The sequence below is a fragment of the Schistosoma mansoni genome (assembly GCF_000237925.1).
Source record: "Schistosoma mansoni, WGS project CABG00000000 data, supercontig 0178, strain Puerto Rico, whole genome shotgun sequence".
Taxonomy (NCBI): Eukaryota; Metazoa; Platyhelminthes; class Trematoda; order Strigeidida; family Schistosomatidae; genus Schistosoma; species Schistosoma mansoni.
This window is the reverse complement of record NW_017386062.1, coordinates 375,722-399,533: the sequence shown is the minus strand read 5'-3', so window position 1 is coordinate 399,533 and position 23,812 is coordinate 375,722. Positions and strand designations below refer to the sequence as shown.

The 23,812-nt window shown below is 35.5% G+C and overlaps 1 protein-coding gene across 2 annotated transcripts; it reads right to left on the bottom strand.

Moving 5' to 3' along the window:
• Positions 1 to 2,742: 2,742 nt before the first annotated feature.
• Smp_104470.1 (lysyl-tRNA synthetase, putative) lies at positions 2,743 to 10,452 on the bottom strand (the record flags this gene model as incomplete). Of its 2 annotated transcripts, none has more annotated exons than XM_018795686.1 (9): positions 2,743 to 3,343; positions 3,457 to 3,673; positions 5,415 to 5,674; positions 8,091 to 8,373; positions 9,641 to 9,870; positions 9,905 to 10,081; positions 10,117 to 10,282; positions 10,316 to 10,385; positions 10,421 to 10,452. In XM_018795686.1, the coding sequence occupies 9 exons, from the start codon at positions 10,450 to 10,452 to the stop codon at positions 3,321 to 3,323; spliced, it is 1,458 nt and encodes a 485-aa protein (XP_018646956.1). In that variant the 3' UTR covers positions 2,743 to 3,320. The 2 variants fall into 2 exon arrangements, with proteins under 2 accessions (XP_018646956.1, XP_018646957.1); XM_018795675.1 differs by having other exon boundaries at positions 3,461 to 3,673.
• Positions 10,453 to 23,812: the final 13,360 nt, after the last annotated feature.

The following is a 23,812-nucleotide window of genomic DNA, read 5'->3' as shown; positions in this document are numbered from 1 at the left end:
TTCAAACGAGCCCTTTACCAACTAATCAAGGGCAGAACATACTGATTCCTGTCTTTCTATTTTGACCAACTCTTAAAAATAAGTCCTTATTATCTAAGATCGGTTCATACACAACGTAGAACTCGGGGCAAATGTACACCAAACCAAGTTGTCAGCTCAGTGACAGATGAAAATAAAACGAAATTTAAAAGCAAACGAGTCAAAACAGTAATATAAAGTGGAAAATTAAACATAACAACTATTCAAAATGGAAAGAATAATAATCTTGAAGAGTGGAAAATATAAGGGTGTAATAGGCTAAGGATTTGTAAAAAGATGAAGACTGCTTCACTGTGACTTATTTTTTAACTATGCCATTTACGGTTGGCAATTGTACACTACGACTATCCAGACAGATTTTAATTTTTAACTTTGATTAAGCAAAACTGTGATTTGATCAATTACACCATCTCTGAATTATTTTGCAAATAAGTTTTAATTTCGTAATATAAACATTCAACTAAAAAATGATTCCGTCATCTTAAACCTGTTCAGTCGGGAAAAACCTCGTGAGCAATTTACCGGGTCACTTGAGGTATTGTATATACCTATTACTCTCATTAAATAACAATGATACTGGTTTCCATAAAATGTTTATTTACTGAGTCGCCAGTTCGTTGTTATTCTGTTTGATATCTAAGGAAACAGGTAATACTTCTTCAGTCTATGGCAGCTTGTCATGAAAATCGCCTTCGATTAGGCAAAACCATAAAATGGTGACTAACTTTAAGGTAGGTTTATTAAAACGCTAATAGGAAACTGTGACAATAAGAGTTGAGATTTGTAGAAAAAATAGCTCACTGCTGATACTGGATGGTAATTGAGCTATATTACAAATAAAGTCATAAATGTAAACAACACTGGATCTTGACTAGGTGACTGCATGTGATTACAAACTAGTATGAAAAGTTACTCCGAAAATTCTATACTGATTATTTTCAAACAGGTGATAGTGAAAAAACCTACTAAGACGTTGAAATCTAGTTTTAGTGAAACGAATAATTATTTACAATTACTGTTATGACATTCAAATGATCTAATTAGTAAAAAGTAGGTCAGTTTTGAAGATAGTTGAGAGTAGATAAGCATGTTCAGTGGTTTAGAAAAAAGTGACAATCAACATGGAGTAAAAAACCTCCGACTAGGAACTCTACTTATCATGTGATAGTTAGTCAAAAGTCACAATACTTCTGTTTCTGAGGACACACTTCCTAGTCAATATTCCTGTGACTGTAAATCAACAGACAATGGCTTTGTAGTATGAAGAAAATTAAAATATCTCGTCCCTCTTACCATGTATGAAAACACTATACAAAGCACTTGCAACATTTAAATTGATGCACAAGGAATGATTTCAGCTAAATATTATATTAATACTTTAACTATTGTTTAAAACGATAGTATGATATGGAAAAACGATTATTATTTTTCCAATTCTAAATCTCCTTCAGTACAATTCGAACACAATAAGACTATGGTATGTAAGCGTGTAATCGCTTACTACATTGCATTAGATTACTTACTATTTTCACAATTGCAATCACGAACCAATCTAAGCTAGACTACTCTTGAAAACCTGGAAGCAATAGCGGTCTAGCTTAGATTGGTTCGTGATTTCAAGTGAAAATGCTACAACCTCCACAAATACCCCATTCAAATACGAAATATATCATAAAAATTAAATTAGTGGTTTTAAATCAACAGGATTCTGTTTAAAGAACAATCACAATGTAATTCGTCAGATGATATTTTCCATAAATTTCCTTAATAAGATGTGCCCAAAGCAGCAATTGTAATTAAACAGCATCCTTGATCGGAAGCCCTACATTGGCTTGCACAAAAATGTGTTAAAGAACGCTAAAGAGCAGGTGTCATCATAATGTCACTAGATAATTAATTCAATAGATGTTGATTTGATTTGTGTTTAGACATGTGAATCTTCATACATGGGTCGGCAGGATAATGTTTCTTGACATTAGATTAATAGGATGGATTATTGAATCCGTCCCTTCCTATCAATATCGATTCTGTTACCTCGTGTCCCTCATCACTTGATCGGATTAGTTTTATTTGTGATATATTTTTGCGATACTTACCTTCTACTAACGTTGATACGAACAGTTTGTTTAAATGTTTCACATTCTATCGATAAGCCCTAACTATGTTATGTAGAGATGACTTATTTTTAAGGCGTTCAACTTTTGACCATTAATTCTATAATTAGAAATCGACTCTTTCTAATTCAGTTTGGGTAACCGCAATAGTGTCGGTTGAGTGTACTTATATGCAAGCACCTAGTGAATGAATTGATGACTATGTTGTGGAGAATAGTAACCTAGACCGACACAGAATACTTCCAGATCTTACACTGTTTGCCTGCCTCCATAAATATGGGAGGTAAGATTACACTACGTTCGACATAAACATAGATTTACATATGATAAATCGAACGCTTATCTGGAAATTTCAATCACATACTCAATGAAACCGATAAAGTAGATATGACTGTACGCTAAATGTTTATCGTGTGAGCAGTAATTTCTTAATTTTTTAAACCAGTGTTATATGTGACAAATGGTCGGACAGTGTTAATACGCTTGTGCGACAAAAATCAAGCACGTACTCAATCAAAAACTTAAACGTGGATAAAATGTAGTTTCTTTTAGCCAAACACAGGAAACAAAACACAGAACAAAACTTGGGTAGATCACGTGAAATTTTATTTGTACCAAAAAAGCATAAGCAAAACGTTACTCTTGTGAAATGCATTTACAGTACACCACTATTGTCTACATCAAATTTCTCATGAACAGTCATATTCTTTTTTGAATTATGATCGTCGTCCCTTTTTCTTCTTTCCACTTTTGCCTGTACTGGAAGGTGGCGTTTCACTAGTTTCTTGACCTGGAGAACTTTGTGTTTTTGAAGTTGGTATTGGTGATACTTTGATTTGAGGTGATAATGATGATTTAGGCGATAAGTCATTGTTATCCAAAAGTACAGGATTATCTGGTAAATTTTCAGTATTGCTTAATGGTTCACATGATATATGACTATTAACAGAAACAGGAGACTTATTATCTTGTAACTTTTCAGACATTGGGTTCAGGGGTGCAGCACTGTTGGCTTCAGGCTTCATAGCAGGGAACAAGATAACTTCCTTGATGTTATTTGTATTTGTCAGGAACATAGTTAATCTGTCAATACCGAGACCCCAACCTGCAGTTGGCGGAAGACCGTAACCTAAAGCCGTGAGAAACTGCTCATCCGTCACCATGGCTTCAGCGTCGCCTGCTGCTTTGTCCTACATTAGACAACAAAAGCAAGTATAATTCATTGAAATCTCTATCATAAACAAAAATATGTAAGAGGTGAGAGTAAAATAGTGAAAAAATATTTTTAGAAATAAGACAATACCTACTTTAGCCTGTTCCAAGAATCGTTCACGTTGTACAACTGGATCATTTAGCTCTGTATATGCATTACACAGTTCTTTATGTAGCATAAACAATTCAAAGCGTTCCGTTAGACCTGGACGAGATCTATGTTCTTTAGCCAAAGGACTCATTATACATGGATGACATGTAAGAAAAGTTGGGTTAACGCACAATGGTTCCAAGAATTCGCCAGCCAGCTGGAAAAAAAACAAAGAGGAAGGAATATGATAAATATGATGTTCGAGAAAGCCACCAAAATTAATACTGTAATGATTAAATCACTATTGTAGGAAGTATCTTTAGAACTTTTATATAAAAAAGGACAACTAGGCATAATATGATCGTAATGGTGCAAAAGAATATGGTGATAAACTAGATAGGCAAAGCTATCAAAATAAAACTTTGTTACTAAGCATTTTTAACCTATTTCGTTTATATCACAACACAGCTTTTTGATACTGCATAGCCCGATAATAACATAGTATACAACACAGTTTGAAGCAACTTTTCTACATTCGTAATATAGATTATGCAAAGAACTAAAAGGATGAAACAATCGGAAAAAATCCGGAATAAAAAGGAGAAAGCAAGGTGCAAGATATGTTCAAGATATCGAATATCTATACTGAATGAATCTACGCCAATTCGCACCATTCTGAATCAAATATTTTACTGTAACTTAAGGTTTTTTTCTCATGCATACTTTAGACAATGAATTTAGGCAAACTGACAAAAATATGGATGGTATACTTTGAGCACCTTTAAACACTATCCAACAGACGTCTCAATGTAAGGTAATGATGTAAAATATTTATCAAATACATGTCTATGTGCTTGCTTTTGATCCAAAATTCAGGTTAGATGGCTTGCGATACTACTCGGTTCTCCAAACTGAATTTGATAGAGTGGAATTCGAAACCCTCAATCGACAGCCAGCTGCTATGAATGGTTCACCTAGATCTTTGACCCTCTTAAATCTGTGTCTGCGTTACGTTTGTATTCGGAAACTGAAATCAAAATGTGGCATCCACAAGACATAGATTTCAGAACACTTCATATTTGTTCGGGTAATGAGAATCAAATTACAAATACTGATGGTGTCATATAATTTTCTCCAACTTATAGAGTATTCGTTAGGGCGGAAATAATGATTTGGACGACAGTGTAGAGCAAATAGGAATATGGTTTCTTGAGATTACTATTATAGTAAAACTAAATTTAACGAATTAATTCATTACGAACGAACTGTGGCCTTGTGGGAAGAGAAAGTGTTTGTATCAGAAAGACTGACTTCTGGAATGAATGAAACCAATTAGTCAAGTATTATTTTACGACAAAACTACTTTTGTCAACAACCTGGATAATAACGAGTAGTCAAAGTGACAAGTACAGACAGTAAGATGCATTTATGAGAACACCCGAAAATAAGAAAAAACTATGACCGTGTTTAACTCAAACAGCTTAACGCATAATTATCTAAGGCATTCATTTATTTATTTAAACATTGATAGTGACACAAAATGGTGCCAAAACATATATGCGCCACACAATAAAAATGAGATTGTGAAAAGGTAGAGATAGGAAGGTGAGTATAATAAAAAGAGAACAAAAATAAGTGGAATTAGTACTGAGGATCACTGTAGACACAGGCTTCTGCCAAATTTGTAAAAGTACTTTGCACTTAAGTGTAAAATACATGTCATACTTATGGAAACACTGCAGACTGATTACATTAAGTATTGGACAACAATAAGAATTTGAAATAATAAGAATACAATGAACCTATTTTTGTTTAGCATGATATTGATTATCTAAAAAGGTATAGTAGCATTAGATTAAGGAAAACAGTACGCGATTGGATCGCCTAGCAGATTAAGTACATATGATGACTATAATATATAATGAAATATCAAAGAGAAGTATAAGCATTTAATTTACCTTATCTAATAATCGGGCTGTAGTTTTTGGTTCTGGACAATCAATACCATGTTGAGCTGCAATTTTTAAAAAGAACTGACGAGTTTCTTCTGTTTCAAATGTTTCTGGAAGAGGTAGTTTAGTGTTTAGTTTAGCTGCTAAATCATCATAGAAATTGATACGTTTAAAAGGTGGAGTACAATCGACAATTATCTCGTCTGATTCTGCACCGTCCGGATGATATTTAATAATGTAGGAACCGAAAAGATGTTTTACTAAACCTGTTTAAAATGTGTTGAATAGAAAAGCTTGAATTAGTAAAGTTAGATATCTTTTAGAAAAAAAGATATTTAATACTGATTACTGTAACAAGTCAAAGGAGCTTAATCTGTTAATCTGATACACACACAGATGGTAAAATGATGATGAACAATAAAATACTTGTATTTGTGTACAACATAACCCTAGTAATTCAACTTAATTTCGCTTGTAATTTTTTACATAACAGTAATTTTTTACTAAACAGTAATAACTATTGCTATGATGGACTAAAAAAACAACAGTTTAAATTTACATATATAAGTATTCAAAGATTCGTTAATGCACCAACCGTTGAGCAGTGATATAGCCCAGCTTCCTAAATCGAGATGTAACCATTAAACCACGACTTTAAAGTAATAATAATAATTGCGAGGAATAAAATTTAACTAAATCTAATTTTATTTACATCGACTAGCTAAGTACCACTAATGAAAGAATACTAAAAGTTTAATTAACACTTGAGCTTTTCCATTTTTCATTAACTGACAAATCATTTTCAAACTGTCTGAAAATTTTGAGAAAATTATAGTTTTAGGCTTCATGAATTTAAAGTGAAAATGAGTATGCGTTGTGTTTGTATTACGATACTTGCAACACATTTCACAACTAACTACATAAAATATAACGATGACTTAGTGGTTATTGCTAGAAAGATCCCAGGTTACTTGATTCGTGAATACGTGTTAGTTATTCGTTATACAAATAACCACGAGTACAACTTTCTTAGCTCGACACTTCGCATGGCCTTTTTTATTTTTATGACTACCTGTTGCCACTTTCAGTCGGCTAATTTTCGTCTCAAGGTTATCCTAGTCAATATATACATATATTTTATTTTCGAAAACACCAAGTTTTTGTCTGCATTGCTGCCTTCATTTTGAGTTCCACCGTTAGAGACTATTGTCAGAGGGTTGTGTCAGTTTCTACTTTATCAAGCTCGCAACAGATTCCATTCGCATTAGAATAATTTTAACCATTTGAAAAGAATAGTTACTGTGGATCGAATCGAATAAAATCACAAGATACAACAGATATTGCTAGCGGGATATAGATTGGATTGTGTTTGGGTACACTGATTGGCTATTTTCTAACCAATCAGCGCTAGCGGAGACTTGGGGAAGACTCTGAAATCTTAATTAAAAACTACAAATATACTAACGTTTTTCTTATTGTGGTTCCTACTTGGAATATAACTACGTTTCTATTCAGACGTGTTCTGACTTGAGGACTTGTTGAGTGAAGCAGTGTCCAAGAAATACCAAGCAATGAATATCTGGATCATAATAAGAAAAACCATGACAGTTACAGAACTCGAATTTTGACCCCTACGTTGCAGAATGGAACACTTCTCTACCTATCTGGACTTTAGTAGCCAGTCAGTATCATTAGTCAATATCCAAAATGTCTAATTTAAAGTCAGGCACATTAATCTGAACTTGATGATTGAGTTCAATTCACAAAATCAAACACTTGCGAGTACTCTTTGGTTTTAGAAAGTTGTTTCACAAAACCTTGTTGAGGGCTATTTAGTTAGGAATAAATAAACATACAAATTGCCTCATGCATATAACTTTAATAAACTGAAAAAAAAACGTTCAGTAGAGAGTCAAGGGTATAGGGTATTGTACATGTAATAATGTAAAACCGACATTTGAAAGCAAAAGTCATGTTTAGAGATGAAAGCATAGTTTCTTGCTGCACAAGGGAATATAACTTATGTTGAAGCGTACCATTAGACCATCTAAAATACCTTACTAAGTGAAATGACTACTCCCAGAAATTCATATGCGAACATGAGTTTTCGTCAGATAATCAAGCGCCTAACAGGTTAATTTTCTTTCGTCAACAAGTACACACTTGATCACATCTAATCTTTACACTTTCACTCTAAAAATTTATTCATACAAAACTATCAGATTGCTGTTAAATATTGATAGTCGTGATAAAATTACTAATTTTCAGTATAGAATTGTGGAGATTGTTGAATTTCATCGAGATCGTGAACCGATCAACGTTAGGCCGCGATTGAAAACCTGGAAGCACTGGACGGCTGTTTCATTCTGTACTACGACTATTTAATTATTTGGTTGAATACACTGAGTAACGTGATGAAATAGTAGTGATGGGTAAAAATATAAACACTAAAACCTAACATACCAAACATAACAAAATATTGAAAAGGCAGACATAGAAAGATATGCGGAGCTATAAATCTGTATTATGCTTCATCATCCAAACCTCGAATGAATTGAACCTGTCCTCTAAATTTAAATTTTAACTAAGATTAGTAAGAAATTTAAACTAAAAATGGCAAATTAACGTTCCATTAATTAATGAAAGATTAACAAGCAGACCACGAAAAAGTTAATGGTTTACCAGAAATCAAATCTTCAGTAATAGTCATGAGATCTTCATAATCTGCATACGCCATGTAGAATTCACATGAAGTAAACTCTGGATTATGAGTTAAGTCAATACCTTCGTTCCTGAACACACGGCCAAGTTCGTAGACACGATTGAGTCCTCCGATAATAAGCATTTTTAAGTAAAGTTCTGGAGCAACACGCATATACAAATTCATATTTAGATCATTATGATAAGTGATAAATGGTTTTGCTGCTGCTCCACCAGCAATTGTATTCATCATTGGTGTTTCAACCTAAAAATTAGTTCAGATGACTATTAAAAGTGAATGGGAATTATACTGAGTGTAGACCCGCCATATTGTAGTTACTTTCGCAAAACGTTTTTTTTGAAATTTATGTTTTCCAAATGAATATCAGTTTGACGCAAGTTAGACACTTCCCACATTGTAATTTAGTACATTTCACTTATTCCTACCTATCCACTACTTGAAACAAAAAAGTTAGTAGTGTTAGTGTATCGACTCGTCTAGCTTCACATCTTCATTTCGCATACAACCTACAAACCAATGACTTAATGGTTAGGGGGTCCGAATTTCAGACACCAAGTCCCTGGTTGAAACCAGTTACACCGGTCTGAGCAGGCTAGTTTCATAAACCCTAACACTGGCAGTAGTTTATATTTAAGTACCTAGCAAATGGGCCAATCTAAAATTATTAAAATAATTTAACAAAACGATGAACAAACTAATGGTACGAAATATATTATCACAAGTGTATCCCGTATGTGATTTTATTGGTATAACAACATAACGCTGCTGCACGTTGACCCACTAGCACAAGCTTTATCTGGGTATACAATAAAATGAGTGAAACAGTTCGAATAAATTAGCTAGTGTATGAAAGATATGAGCTTATATTAATGTGCGGGCTTTTAAACGACAAACAACCGACATCAGTTAAATAAAAACACAATCTAGTGCTTTATAAGTCGACATTATGAGGTCTCATCTACTTATAAATAAGTCGATATAAGTTCAAACAACTTTAGAAATCATTGTAGGCTGAACTGATAGACCGCTCGAAGTGGGTCTGATACTAACCATACTGACGCGACGCAAACACGGTTCAGACATATATATATGCCATTTCTTAAAATTCCCACATACAAACACAGTTACGCCTTTCGGGTGAGAAATCAGTTATTCCTGGAAACAATGAAAACTGATAATCTTAACTAAAAATATTTGCAACAAGTTTAGCAATGTCTATGACTGAAGAGATCCACTTAATCCATATGTGGATGTTTTGCAATGATATGTAAAGATAATAGCATTAACATAAGAACAAACCGTTGATCAGCAGATACTGAAATTATTGACGTAAAAATCCCCTAAGTAATCTCCCTTTGTTGATTTATTTTTACATAACTTGTCCGTGTTCAACCTTAAGACAACACTGCAATCTGACAAATTTATTTTGCTTATTTTGTAATCCCATTTCAGTGAAATGATTGGTTTGAGAAACTTAACGCAATATGATAGAATGTTTTTGGCTAATTACCTCCAGAAATCCAAGATCATCTAAGAACCTACGGACGTAATTGATTATGCGAGCCCGTGTTATGAATCGTTGGCGTACATCCTCATTCATGAGGAGATCCAAATAACGTTGACGGAAACGTGTTTCCTTGTCCTTAACGCCATAATGCATGTGCGGAAGTTGGTACAAACACGGAGATAGAAGTTTGATTTCGTGAGGAATGATGCTCAATTCACCAAGTTTGGATTTGCCTGAAACATTATTACTTACATATTATGTTAATACCTGGGGAACCAGAACAACCAATGATATCACCTAGATGGATTATTTCATTTATATCATGGAACTCAGTTTCAGATTTGTAGGAACGAATGTTTGCCATGACTTGTAACCGACAGTCTTCAGATCGAATGTCATAGAATATTAATTTTGATCCAGCTGACCGCTTTGCATGAACACGACCTACACATCTTGTCAGGCAAATGAATGGACTCTACCTGCAATACTGACTGAGACATCATCCAAATGCTCGCCAGAGCTCAAAGATGAATATTTCTTGATAAACTCCGCTAGAGAAATAGTTGGATGAAATTTGTGTGGATATGGGTTTTTCTGTGTGTTTTTGAGTTCCGAAATAGCATTTTTCCGCATTTCATGGTAACTCTAAAATAAAATTATTCATTCGCATTCTCTTACTGTGGCGTCAACCAGGTCCTCTTTTGTTATATTATCTTTTTTGTGATGAATTTCATTCCGTTGAGACATACTATCATGAATAAAAACAGCTCGATAACAACTTACAGGTTACCACTTTCTCCATGAGTGCTAGACATTTTGTAAGTAGCAGAAGTAAGATTGTTAAGGAGCGACGAAACCCTACTTCTCGCGAGGATCCTTATCATGCGCGCCACATTGGCACTATTTGTATAGCGCGGTAAGTTTTACCGATGCAAACTTTGATGGACAGAAATACTTGACTGTCTTATTCTTCAGGATCCTTGTCTGCGTTTAACGAAGACATTCTTAGGTGTGAGAGTTCGTAGTTATCATTTTAGTTAGTCGGGAAGATAAAGGGATGAAAACATTATTTAGTAGTACCAGAATTCGATAAACTACACCATCAGAAATCTCTTATGATGACTTGGAATTAGAGTAAATATCAAAAAATTTTCCGGATGTCTCAATAGAACGGGCTGACATTTAATATTCCTACACGGACCATCTCATTCTGTGGATTCTTACTGTGAAAACGGCTGTGTATATTTCCACATGTGTTTTTCGGTGTTCGACGACCACTTATCTCTCCAGGTAGTTTTATACCCAAAAAGCCCAGTGATCATTTGGGATAAATAGAACTCCAAGAAAAACATTGCGCTATTATTATACACATCTGTACCTTACTGCTGAACAAGTTGAAAGTTTAGTTTGTAGGTCAAGTGAAGTACCACTGAGCCCTAGCCGAATCATCCGGCAGTTGGGTCACTGAGTGTCGAACAGACCATCGATCCCCGTCAAATTCAAGATCAACCAATGCGCATCAGTTAATCTCAAGCCATGGGATCGCCCACAAGGTGATGGTCAGACTTTCGCTTGTACCTACTCCAACTAATATATTTCTGTAATAACGTCCTTTGTGTTAAACGGTCTTCAAAGCAGCCATAGTACCTTGATATTACGAAGGTGTGACTTCGGAGTTATCTGTTGCTTACACCATTCCCGTCCAACTCGATTGGGCCCCCAAACATTCAACATAGCTCATCTACTCTAGTGATCTACAAGTTCTACAGGATGAAACGATAAATATTTAATTCTAATCTGGAGTATCATCTCGACTACCTTCCTATAATTCATCCGAAAATAGTAGTCGCAAGGATAATTTACTTCTGGAACAGTAAGTGCCCTTATTGAGTCCAAGTGCCATGACTCGTAAGTTTATCCAAATTGGTCAATTGATCACAAACTCAAGTGAATAATGTGGATGTTCTGCGTCTACTCCAGTTGAATAGGAACAGTATAAGCTGTTTTGATTCAAAATCAAACATTGGGATAAAATCTGACCTATTCCACCCTGTCGCGATAGACAGGCTAATTGACTTCGTAAAAGGCTGGCTTTTGAAGGCTGTAACCTTTTTCACATGGTTTTATTTTGTGTTCCTTTTAGTTTTTCCTTATAATTTAACATTTATTAGCGAAAAATACTTCATTTCTGATAACGTCTAATAATTCGACACCTCATCTTGGAACTCAACGTCACACACTAATTCCGCTAATTTTTACTCTGTTCACCTTGAAGATGCCACAGGTATTCGGAGTATGACAGCACTTTAATGAGTAAAACCTTTTACTATGAATCGTACTTACCTGGTGATATCAAAAGTCAGAATCGAAGAGGTTCGAACACATATTTGATAGGCGATCAATATATCGAGGATCGATGATCTAGACTGGCAGGCGATTGCAGTAGATGATGGACACGGTAATCCCACTCGTGATCTGGTGAGGATGCATGACCGAGCACTCTTCACGTAGGTGAGTCCATTATAACTAATCTGGTTAGTATCCGATGTCGAAGAATTACAGAACTCCGTAGAAGTTAGACATTAACACCGTTGGATGCCAATCGGCTCAGTGGTCTAGAGGTTAAACGTTCGTGTGCAAGACTGATAGGTCCTGTGTTCCAATCTCGCGAGGCGAAATCGTGGGTGCGCACTGTTGAGAAGTCCCACAATAGAAAGAAACAGCCGTCCAGTGCTCCCAGGTTTTCCATGGTGGTCTAGCTTCAACTCACTCATGATCTCAACTACTGAAATCACACAGACTATTGATTTTGGGGATTTTTTAGCCACTACAGATCATTCCCCCCCCCTAGTGAGGCAGTGATGACCTAACACGTGGCTGGCCAGAAGATTAAACCCGACAAGTTTGTTGTTTGTAGACACTCTTCTGACAGCTTGCTATGTTTAGCAGCGTCTGGTCGTCTTTCTTTACTATAAGAGGCCGTGTAGTACAATATAGTAATAAGAAAACGGGTATAATGAAAATTTCGATTCATCATAAACTTCATCGTCCTTTTGTCTTTTACAGCCGTCCTGAAAAAGAAAAACAGGATATGTGTGTGTCGAAGTACTCTCGTGCGTTCGTGAAAACACAAAGCAGGCCAAAAATGTAAAATATACTCACACACATGCGATAGCGTAAAAGTGATGTTTACAGGAGCGTTTTGGGTTTCGTTGAAAAAAACATTTTTAATATGCATATATTAGCAAACAAAACAAATTTCGTTTTTCTTTTTCGAATATATATATATATATAAATAAGCATGTTGAATATTCCTTTTTATATGATGCAAGGAAAATCCGAGACGAAAGAAAATATTATTTAGTGTCTTATATGCAGTATTCGTTTAGGTGTTCTCGAAACATTAATTTTCTTCTAGAACGCGTTGTTTTGAGTCTGTTTTCAGATACCAGCAAAGTATCATTTTGATTGTTGGCTATCAGATGAAGTATCGTTATTGTAAGAGTCGTGCCTTTCAATTGTACTGAAGGAAAATCGACATGAATAGGATTTCCTTCGAAATACGCCACTTTGATGTGATCGATGCTGATTCTATCGTTATTTCTATTCTTATCATTTATTCAGTACTTAAGTTCACACTGTTCAACTTTGAATGGTACTTCGTATGTTGTTTCGAGAGGTCGTCAAAATGAGTCGCGACGTACAAAGACGTGTGTACTATACCGTATGCAGCAGGTTGAATGAAAACACCAGTTGACTGAGGTCGTGTGGAAACAGATTTAACTGAACGCATTTTTCGTTTGAAAGTCTGCTCGTGTAGGAATTCATATCCTTATTGATTGAAGAAGATGGAGGATTCACGAATTCTCCTGGAAGTCAACGAGTTGGGCTGCAATGTATTCAATGTCAGCTTCCGCTGCATTGCGAATACGAACTAGGACGAGTGGAAGGGCTTCGGTCCACTTTAGAACGCTTGCAACTGATAGGGGAGCTTTTAGCTGTCGGTGAAAGTGTTCTACCAACATGTTTGCTTGTGGGTGGTAGGTGGACATGGGGAATAGTGTGATTCGTAATGGTGTTGTCAGACAACGGAAAAGTCCAGATTCGAACTGGCGTCCATGGTCTGTAGTGATAGTTGGAGGGCAGCCGAAGTTTGCTAAACACCGTTCAACAAAGGCGCGGGCTACTGTTTCGGACGTCGAGAGAGACAGTCTATACAAGTTTAGAGATAGGAGTATCCATTTGAATCTGTTAAATGTCCCACGAAATCCAGATAAACATGGTCGAAACGAGCATCAGGAGTTTTGAATGAGCCTCAGAGACATTTGTTGTGTCTAATCACATTAGATTTCTGGCAGCTTACACAAGAGCATACCTGATCCCTCACGTTCTTATCCACACCAGGCCTGCAAAACCGTTCTGTTATGTGATTGATGGTTGCATGAACACCTGAATAAGAACGTGTATTCAACGTAATAAAGACAATGCGTCGATAATGTTTCGGCACGATTGGGCGACCCATACCTGTAGATATGTCACATAGTAAAGTATCTTTACCTGTCCGCATCTGTTTAATGTATAGTTTTAGGGTTTTGTAGATAACTCTTGCTGAAGATCAGTGTCTTATTTTTGAAGCTGGGTGAGTTTAGGAAGTTCGATTCATTGGAAACTGTTCAACGCGTCTGCAGCTACACTGTTTGCTCCAGAAATAAGTCGTTTGTCTGGAGTAAAATGCGAAATGTAGTCAAGTTGTCGAGACTCGCGAGGAGAGTACTTGTCTGAAGATGAGCCTAAAGAGAAAGTAAGAGGTTTGTGGTCAGTGAAAAGAGAGAATTTTCGGCGTTCAACAGACTGTTGAAGGTGCCGTACAGGAAAATACATTTCTAGGCGTTCCCTACCGAAAGTGCTAAATCTCGATTTAGTGTCCGTCTTGAGAAGAATGCCGAAGGATGCCAAGAGTGGTTTACTCATTGTTGTAAGACTCCTCTGACTGCTGAGTCGGATGCGTCTACTGCGATGTTGATGGGTGTTTGAGTGCCTGATATGCAAGCATGGTTGCATTGTCGATAGGTTCCTTAATTGTAGAGAATGCTCTTCTGGAGGTATCGTGCAAATTGATGGATTTCTCATTTCCACGAAGGTGGTCAGTTAGAGGTTTCATAATGGACGCGCATTTTGGTATGAACCGTCCACAGAAACTTACTAGTCCATTAAACGTGCGTAATTGCTTGAGTGTGGCCGTTTCTGGGTATTCCAGAATGGCTACATCTTTTCTTCTCAGAGGTTGGATGCCTTCAGTATGAATAGTGTGTTCGAGGAAATTTAGGGAGTCGGTTCGAGTTTGACATTTCTGAATGTTTACAGTAATGTTGTGCCTTTTTAGTCGTTCGAAGACAAGTTCCAGATTCCGAAGATGAGATTCTCAGTCTGGACTTGGAGTCAAGCAGTCATCAACATACGCATGTACGAAGTTGAGACGTCAAAAAACGTAATCGAAAGACGTTCAGAAGGTTTGTACAGCATTTCTTAAGCCAAATGGTATATGTAAAAACTCGTAGAGACCGAAAGGAGTTGAAGTAGCGGTTTTAGGAATGTCATCAGCAGCCATGGGAATTCAAATATAGTTCTTGCCCAAGACTCACATGAATACGACCTGTGTGGCCTATCCAAATAAACCGACAGGCACGTCGCTGAATATCAAACAGTCTGCCGATCTTCTTTAAGCTTGTAGTCGCGTCGAGGACGGACTATGATCACCACTACAATTCGATTACGCGCCCAGCAACGACTTGGTTCCTTTGATAACTCGCAAACCAGAAGGCTTTAATTAGTCCAGATAAAGCATATTTATTGGCGATCTCGTGGTGTCGAAAGAAGACCGAGACGTGCCAACGAGTACAGGCAATAAGGGCAGAGCGTAAAAAAGTTCGAATCAAACAAGGCGGATAGCGGAACCAGAAGTGAGTTTGATACAGTTAAACAAGTACAGTAAAACAATCGCTGGTACAATTGGTTACAATAATAATAATTGTTTCTATAATTCCAATCGTGTTCTTGTAGAGACAAACCGGTCACTACAAGCTCAAGGAATACTACCACATTAATAAATTGAGCGCCTTGGACAGGTGCATGCGACAGTGATTCTGTTTCGTACTTCTGAGACCCGTTAATACTAATATATACTGTTGCCTATTGAGAGTATTTATTCTAATCATCTACTAAGGAAGTTGGTTCACTTGTTTATTAAGATAGGATTGTGTAGGCTTGGTTTTGCCACGAGGCATGACGTCGACATAAGCTAAAAGGTCATACCATTCCGCAATCATCAACCAAGATCACCTATGTTAATGGTCCATAAGGTAATTTAACAATTCTTATTACTTTCTTTTGTCATATATCCCTCCCCGAGTTGTAAATTCAACATTCTAATCACATTTGATATTTTGTGATCTTGTAGTGACTTGTTTTCCTGGACAAGAATGCGACTGGTATAATAGAAACAATTATTACTATAACCAATTGTACCAGCGTTTGTTTTACTGTACTTGTTGTTGTTTAACTGTATCAGTCACTTTTCATTCGGTCGTCCACCTTGTTATTTCGAGCTTTCTTACGCTCTGCCCTTATTGCCTGTACTCGTTGGCACGTCTCGGTATTCTTTCGATACCACGAGATCGGCAATAAATATAATTTATCTGGACTAATTACAGCCTTCTGATTCACGAGTTATCAAAGGGACCAAGTCGTTTTTGGGCGCGTTATCTCATTGTAGTGGTGATCATAGTCAATCAAGACTAGACGCCATCTGCAATCTTGTATCTCTAGGATTATTTTTTTATACCTACTATTATTAAAAAAATATTGTATAAATTCCCACAGAAGTAGTTCTTCATCTCTTGTACTGTACTTTCCCATGGGTATATATCTCTACCTACAAGCTTATACTTTATTGTTTACTTAGATTTATAAACTGAGTGACACCACTCAATAATCATTGCTTAGACCAATGTCAGCATCATATACATCTACAATTCCTACGATTTGTCCACTAACTATTCAATTCATGAAATATCAATATCACTTAAGTTTGTTACCAAGTTTCTTTTTTCTTTTTTTCTCTTTACCTATTCACTATTCATACTTATCAGATGTTTGTTTTTCTTAAACATTGAACAAATGAATTATTTTCTTACTTCGAATATAAACACAACATTATAGTCACATGTAACTAAGTTACATGATGAGTTCCTTTCTTCTTTTTTTTGTATAATTACATAGTAACCAATCTAGTTTTAATTAGAATATTGAAAAAATCATTTAATAGATATTTTATTTAAAAGAAAATCTTAATGATGAAAAACAAAAAAAAAGAAATTGTAGTGATTTTAAGCTCACATGTAATAAGTGTATTTAAAATGGAAGAAAAGATGAATTGAATAAGTTAAGTGTTGTCCCCTCCCCCCAAAAGAAAAAACATGAACAGCTTAAATCAAAATGAAGTAATATCTAAGGTGTATGCGTATTATTTGTTTTAATCATAGTTTTCCATTAGTAATAATCTGATCTAAAATATAAATATAATAGAAAACATTCAATTGGTAATGAACAATATTATTCATTGATTGTTTCTTGTATACTTTAATTAATGAAACATTACTAATCAATTATTATAATTGAATTTAATATTTTATAAAAAATACAACTAAATTAACACTTTTTCTTAAAAATTTTAATACATGCGATCATTAGTCAATTGAAGCTAGACCACCATGGAAAACCTGGAAACACTGGACGGCCATCTTGTCCTGTTGGGGCACTCCTCAGCGGTGCGCATTCACAATTCCGCCTCGCGAGATTCGCGCGCGAACGCTTAACCTCTAGACTAATGAGCCGGTTTGCATCCAATGGTGTTAATGTGTAACTTTAACTAATCTACGAAATTGAGCCACCATCCACCATTGTCTTCAGTGTTCTACTATCTCACAACAGTGAGCACACAATTATTATCAGAAGGAGTTTTGTGGAGATTTTTAGTAATTTGATAGTTGAACTCATTAGTCAACATAATTAATTAGGTTGTAAATAGATAGTTTAAACACCAGTCAAGAGTTAATCTATTTTAATATAAAGTTTGAAATTTCATCATACTTAGTATTATTCAGTATGAGTAAATGAAAAAAATTATTTACTAAATTGTTTGATAGAAACACTAAAAATTTAGGAAAGAATTTTCACCACATAATAATAGTTTGATAACTATTGAGAATCAATGACCAATGCACCTGGAATAGAATAAGAACTAAAGATGAACATGCATTCCAAGAGATTTCAACTAAGTAATCTGAAATTGTAAGATTTGAAGGTATTGATATAGTTCTCACATGAAATCGTAGGTAGGCACTACCAAGGATTTTTAATGTAAGACAACAAAACTTAATTCCTTCATAATTTTTTAAATGGTTTCATAATTTATATCAATCCATCATGACATCTATTTTCACTATCTTCGCACATCATTGGTTTTAATAATCTACGAACTATTTATAAACCCAAAAGTCATTATTATCATTTTTCGTAGCTTAGTGACCTATTTAAACTTAATGATACGGATAGTTTCGATGAAACCGTTCCTAGTGATTATATATAAAAATGTACAGACTTCATTTTACACATGACTAGTGATGCATATTCATTTATATCTGTTAGCCATATTCAATTGTTTTATGAAAATTTCCAAGTATTTCTATGATGAACATCAACTCTTAAAAAAAGAAGAAGTTATTTAGTTGAAGAACCCCTTATCACCTGATAATGCGACTTCTTTCCTGAGTAGAAATTAATATACGCGACTTCAATCCACGCTTTCAGAGATACCTGATTTACAAGTAACTCACTCAATCATAAACAATGCATTAACTGCAGTGAATATGTATTAGTTCAAAGTATCATACACCATTTACCAACTGAATGATAAACATGTGAGACAAAATAATATCAACCGTTATGGAAAGCTAATCAAAAATAATGGAAAAGACTGAAAATAATAAGCGTAGCATGACAATTAGCATTTATAGGAAAAAAAAGAATACAGTTCTGACAGTAAAATTAATTCACTCTACTGTAAACTTGTATAATTGATTGAAAAGTGTTAATTTGTGATAAGGGATTAAATTCATCAAGGAGCATCAGTTCCTTCAAGATTATAGATACACCTTGCTGATCAGTGCCCCCAAATGCCCTGGTACGGCCGAGAGTGGGAAAAGTCCGCTCTCCCTCTCGAAATGCTCCCACATGGCCAGCGAATATATAGCCTCTGACAGGGAAGTCCTACTCACTGCCTTCTCGTGGCATTACTGTTGTTTACGAAATTGAGAGGACGAAAAGCGAATGTCCGGCGCTTTAACCGGGTTGGTGGACAAGGCGAGTCCACCTAGGGGAGTTGGAAAACCCTGATTCCAAACCAATGGTGCACATGGGCTCCAGTATCCAGAAGGAACAAATGGCGTACGAATCAATCGTTGATCACCGGCTACCATGGGAGTGCATCTCCTCACGATGCTCCACTGCCTTGTGGACTAGACCTTCATGTCAAAGGCTTCGGGTGTGGCCCCCTAAGAAAACCACCTGCTTCAGTCTGGGCACCTGGGCCGTATCACAGCCCTGATACAAATCAAATGAGATTTGTGAGGCGCATATTTATCTGGTGCTTCCTTGTACCAATATTTATGTGTTTAAATAAATAAATAATAATTGCTGATCGGTTACAAATAGCACGAAACGTAACTACAGAATTTCCTGTCAACCACTTCCAACCACCCTAAATCTGAATATATTGCATTCGATATCGAGTTACTGAAACTAGTTGTTATATTACAACTTAGCCGATAGAATTGAATTAGCACTAAAAAGCTTGAACAAGCATGACACTAGTCAATACACAGTAATTATTCACTTGTAAATGGTAATCTATATGACTTCTCTTATCATTGATAATTTCTAATGGATATATCATCAATACAACACTTAAATATACATACTAAACTTGTTAAAATAAAAAACCATGGAGTGTTAAATTTTTTAACTATTTCCTCAATCGATTAATATAAGACTTCATGTATATATTTACTTAGTCATATATGATTTCTATTTGAGAGTAAAGGAAAGCATCATTGATAAACAAGGAGGATCGGATGCAGATGTAAAGGCCAGGATCGGCAAAGCAAGAGCAGTATTTCTACAATTGAAGGACATATGGAACTCAAAACAACTGTCAACTAATTTCAAAGTGAGAATCTTGAGTACGAACGTCGAGACAGTCCTACTGTACGTAGCTGAAACGTGGAGAATTACTAAATCCATTGTCAAGAAGGCACAAGTATTTATAAACAGTTGTCTACGCAAAATATTCAATATTTACTCGCCGGATACTATCAGCAGCAGCGTTTTATGGGAGAGCACAAACTAGCTTCCAACTGAAGAGGAAATTAGGAAAAGATGTTGGAAGTGGATCGGACATACATTGAGGAAATCACCAAACTGCATCACGAGGCGGTCCCTAACTTGGGATGGTGAAGGGAAGCGGAAAAGAGGAAGGTCAAAGAACACATTACGCCAATAAATAGAAGCAGATATATAAAGGATGAATGTTAACTGGAAAGAGCTGGAAAGGATTGCCCAGGACAGGGTTGGATGGAGAATGCTGGTGTGCGGCCTATGCTCCTCCACGAGGGGTAACAGGCGTAAGTAAGTAAGTGAGTATTTGAGAGTAAACCCATTGATAGACTGGTATATGCAATCATGATAAAACTTCTTTTCAATATTATTAAAATTTACTTATGTATTAGTCAATCTCAATCTGAAAAAAACCACCTTATCAGGTCAAATATCGTTATTTTTAAAACTCAATAACGTAACTGATCATATTAAGTCTTTAGAAGAAAAGAATGGAAGAATTATTCTTGTAATCATGTATGACATTTAGTAAAAAGAAAATATTTATAGGACTGTTGTACTACAGAAGTCAAGCCTTGATTAGATCATACATACTAAAATCAATACGCGTCAATACGGTTTCAGTGAGTTTATGCAATGTAATAGGAATTTATTTTGATAAATTTCCTTTCCTTTCACTTTAGTGGTTAGTCTTATTATTTACCACTATAGAAACAATAATAATAATAGTAACAAGGAAAAAAAAATCCTGATTTCAATATTATTGAGAAATCTTGAACTAGGGCGAAACGTCTGTTCATTGCTTCTAGGTGGTCTAACATTGAGCATTTCATTATTCCAAAAATAGTATTCCAGTCTACGATTCACCCATTCTGTAATTCTCACTAGTCATGATAGCAATTTATAACTGATCTGTGAACATAATTCAGATTTTAATGTTACGCTTAATTGTTTAGAGATATTAAATGTCGACTGTATTAAATAGTGCAAATCTAGATTAGGTTTACTTCAGATTGTATATATATTTTGTTGGTGAGTATGAAGAAATACGATAGTTGTGTTTACAATTTAATGTTTGACCAATTAGGTGGTCGTTGAGGGGGGCTATTCGACAGAAAATTCTGGACCTAGACTTCGCATTTTTTGGCTCTTATCAGCAAGGTTTACCTGTTATCTTCAGGGAACTGATGCAACCTGGTGTATCCAGTCTTTTTTCAATCAGCCCCATAGTTAGAGACGTTACTATCTAGATCCAGGGTTTAGTTTTGACTACCTCCAACTACCCTATGTTTCAACATAGTGTGCGTGATATAAATTTCTTTAGACTAGTGGCCTTAATACAAGTTAATCGATAAAATTTGATCAGTACTAACAAGAACTTGACATACATGACATTGGTCACCATTTAGTGATTAAGCGGTTGTAAATCTTTTAGACTTTATTCATACGATGTGTAAAAATCAATTAGATAGTTATAACTTTAAACAAACTACAAAACATCACTTTCAGATCCTAGCCACTGACTATGCAGATATAGAGTATAGGTTAGCACGCGGGAAGGTTGAAAGAAGAATAAGCTCAGCCGAACGAATATATGGTATTGATGCATGAAGAGATAATCCATGTCAGGAGGGGTAGATCACCTGGTAGTAGCCTGTGTAACAATCATGATCAGTAGTTAGAGGACTTAAGTGAAATGCTTAAAAATTGATCTAAATTGTTTGGAGGTATTCACTTTTTGTATTCCTTTAAGATCCTCACTTTTCACGTGACTTTATCCTCTCTAGTTCGTGATGTTATTCATTCCGCTAGAACTGTATTCTCAATGTTTGGGTTTCCATTATTATTATTATTATTATTATTATTATCATTATTATTATTATTATTATTATTTCGACTCCTTTTATTTTAATTATTTCACTATGAAACTGGACATTAACAATAGTTCACAGGTAATTCTGTACTCGAAAGTGTTTCGTGATGCCAAGCTTTGGCACTACTAAATAAACTGTTTAGTAAACCTTCCTTGGTGTAGATGTAATATCCATTATCCAAAAACGGTCATAACCTTGTAGTTAAATTAAATTTTTTTAAATACTTGTCTTTTGCTTAAACCATTTACTAAAGACCACTACACGTTTACAAGATTGATGACTATTATGGTGTGCATCCAGAAAATAATGATGCACTCTAAAATACTGTCACCTCTGATTATGTATTTTAATTACAATTTATGCTTCATAGTATTGATATTTCTATGGTAGATGTTCAGTCAGAATAATTTGTGAATCAAATCTTTTTAAATAATACTTATTTTCATTATTATCTATTTGTGCAATCAAAAGCACGGATTTATTTAAATTTATAAGGTCAAATATCATTAGTAGAGAGGATGAGATAAAGTAACCGTCTATGAAATTCAAACTTTTATGAACATAAACGCTTATAAAACAGAGACGATGAAGGCTAGCAGTGGAATCCATGACGTGTGTTCAGTTTCATTTGGGACTCGTCAGCTGGATGTGACTGCAACTCAGTTGATGTTCACTTCGGGACACGAACCCAGTGCCGTTAGCTTCAAACGCCATCGCGTTAACCATTGAGCTACTGAGTCCTGATAGCCACTTGCTTGTGCAATGGGGTGAAGTTAAATTCATTTTTGTATTGGTTGTTTGGATGATTTCCTTTGCGTTGAAGACCGCAAGTGTTTAGCCAACATCATCTCTGTTCATAATACTTGTGACTTAGGGCAGTATCGGGACAATCTGAACAGGATACACATATGCCAATAAAAGACTGATCAATTGCAGACATCAATGGGAACATTCAAGCAACCAATACAAAAATCAGTTAGAACAATTTGAAGACGGAGTCGATCTGATTGTTTTACCGAAATTTATAAAAGGGAGTAGTTGCTTTAAAAAAGCAATAAATTATCATAAATTAAATGTCTGACTAGATTAAAAAAATTATAACATCCAGTTTTATTGATAAAAAGTAATGAAGAGTTATGGCAGGCTACGAATCTTCTAACGAGTTTTCCAAAAAGCAAACTATTCTTATGACTATATTTTACAGACAATAATAATAATTATCTCATGTTAAAGATGATAATTTGTCTAGTCAGTTCACAGCCCCCAAATGCCATGGTACGGTCGAGGGTGAAGAGAGTCTTCTTTCCCTCTCAAAATGCTCTCAAACGACCACGCGTATACAGAGACTGCCAGGAAAGTCCTACTCACTGCATTCTCCAAGCAGGGGTGTTGTGAAACGCGGATTCTAAACCAATGGTGTACGTGGGCACTAGGATCCTGAAGGAACAAATGGCATATGAACTAATCGTTGGTCACCGACTACCATGGGACTGAATCTCATGACATTGCTCTGGTGTCTTGTGGATCAGGCTTTTAGGTCAAAGGCTCCGAGTATGGCTCCCTAAAAAAACCACCTGCTTCGGTTTGGGCATATGGGCAATATGATAGCCCACACAAAAATCAAGTGACTTGTGTGGCGTATATGTGTTCGGTGCCCCTTTGTACCAATATTTAAGTGTCCAAATAATAGATGAAATTTTAAAGAATTGTTTAACTGATGTCAGGAAATGATAAGAACAATTTTTAGAAATGAAATAAAACAGTATCTTAATGATTATAATTAAATAAAACGAACATTTCATTCATTTCCTTAATATTTTATAGTTGAAATCACGGGTCAATTGAAGCT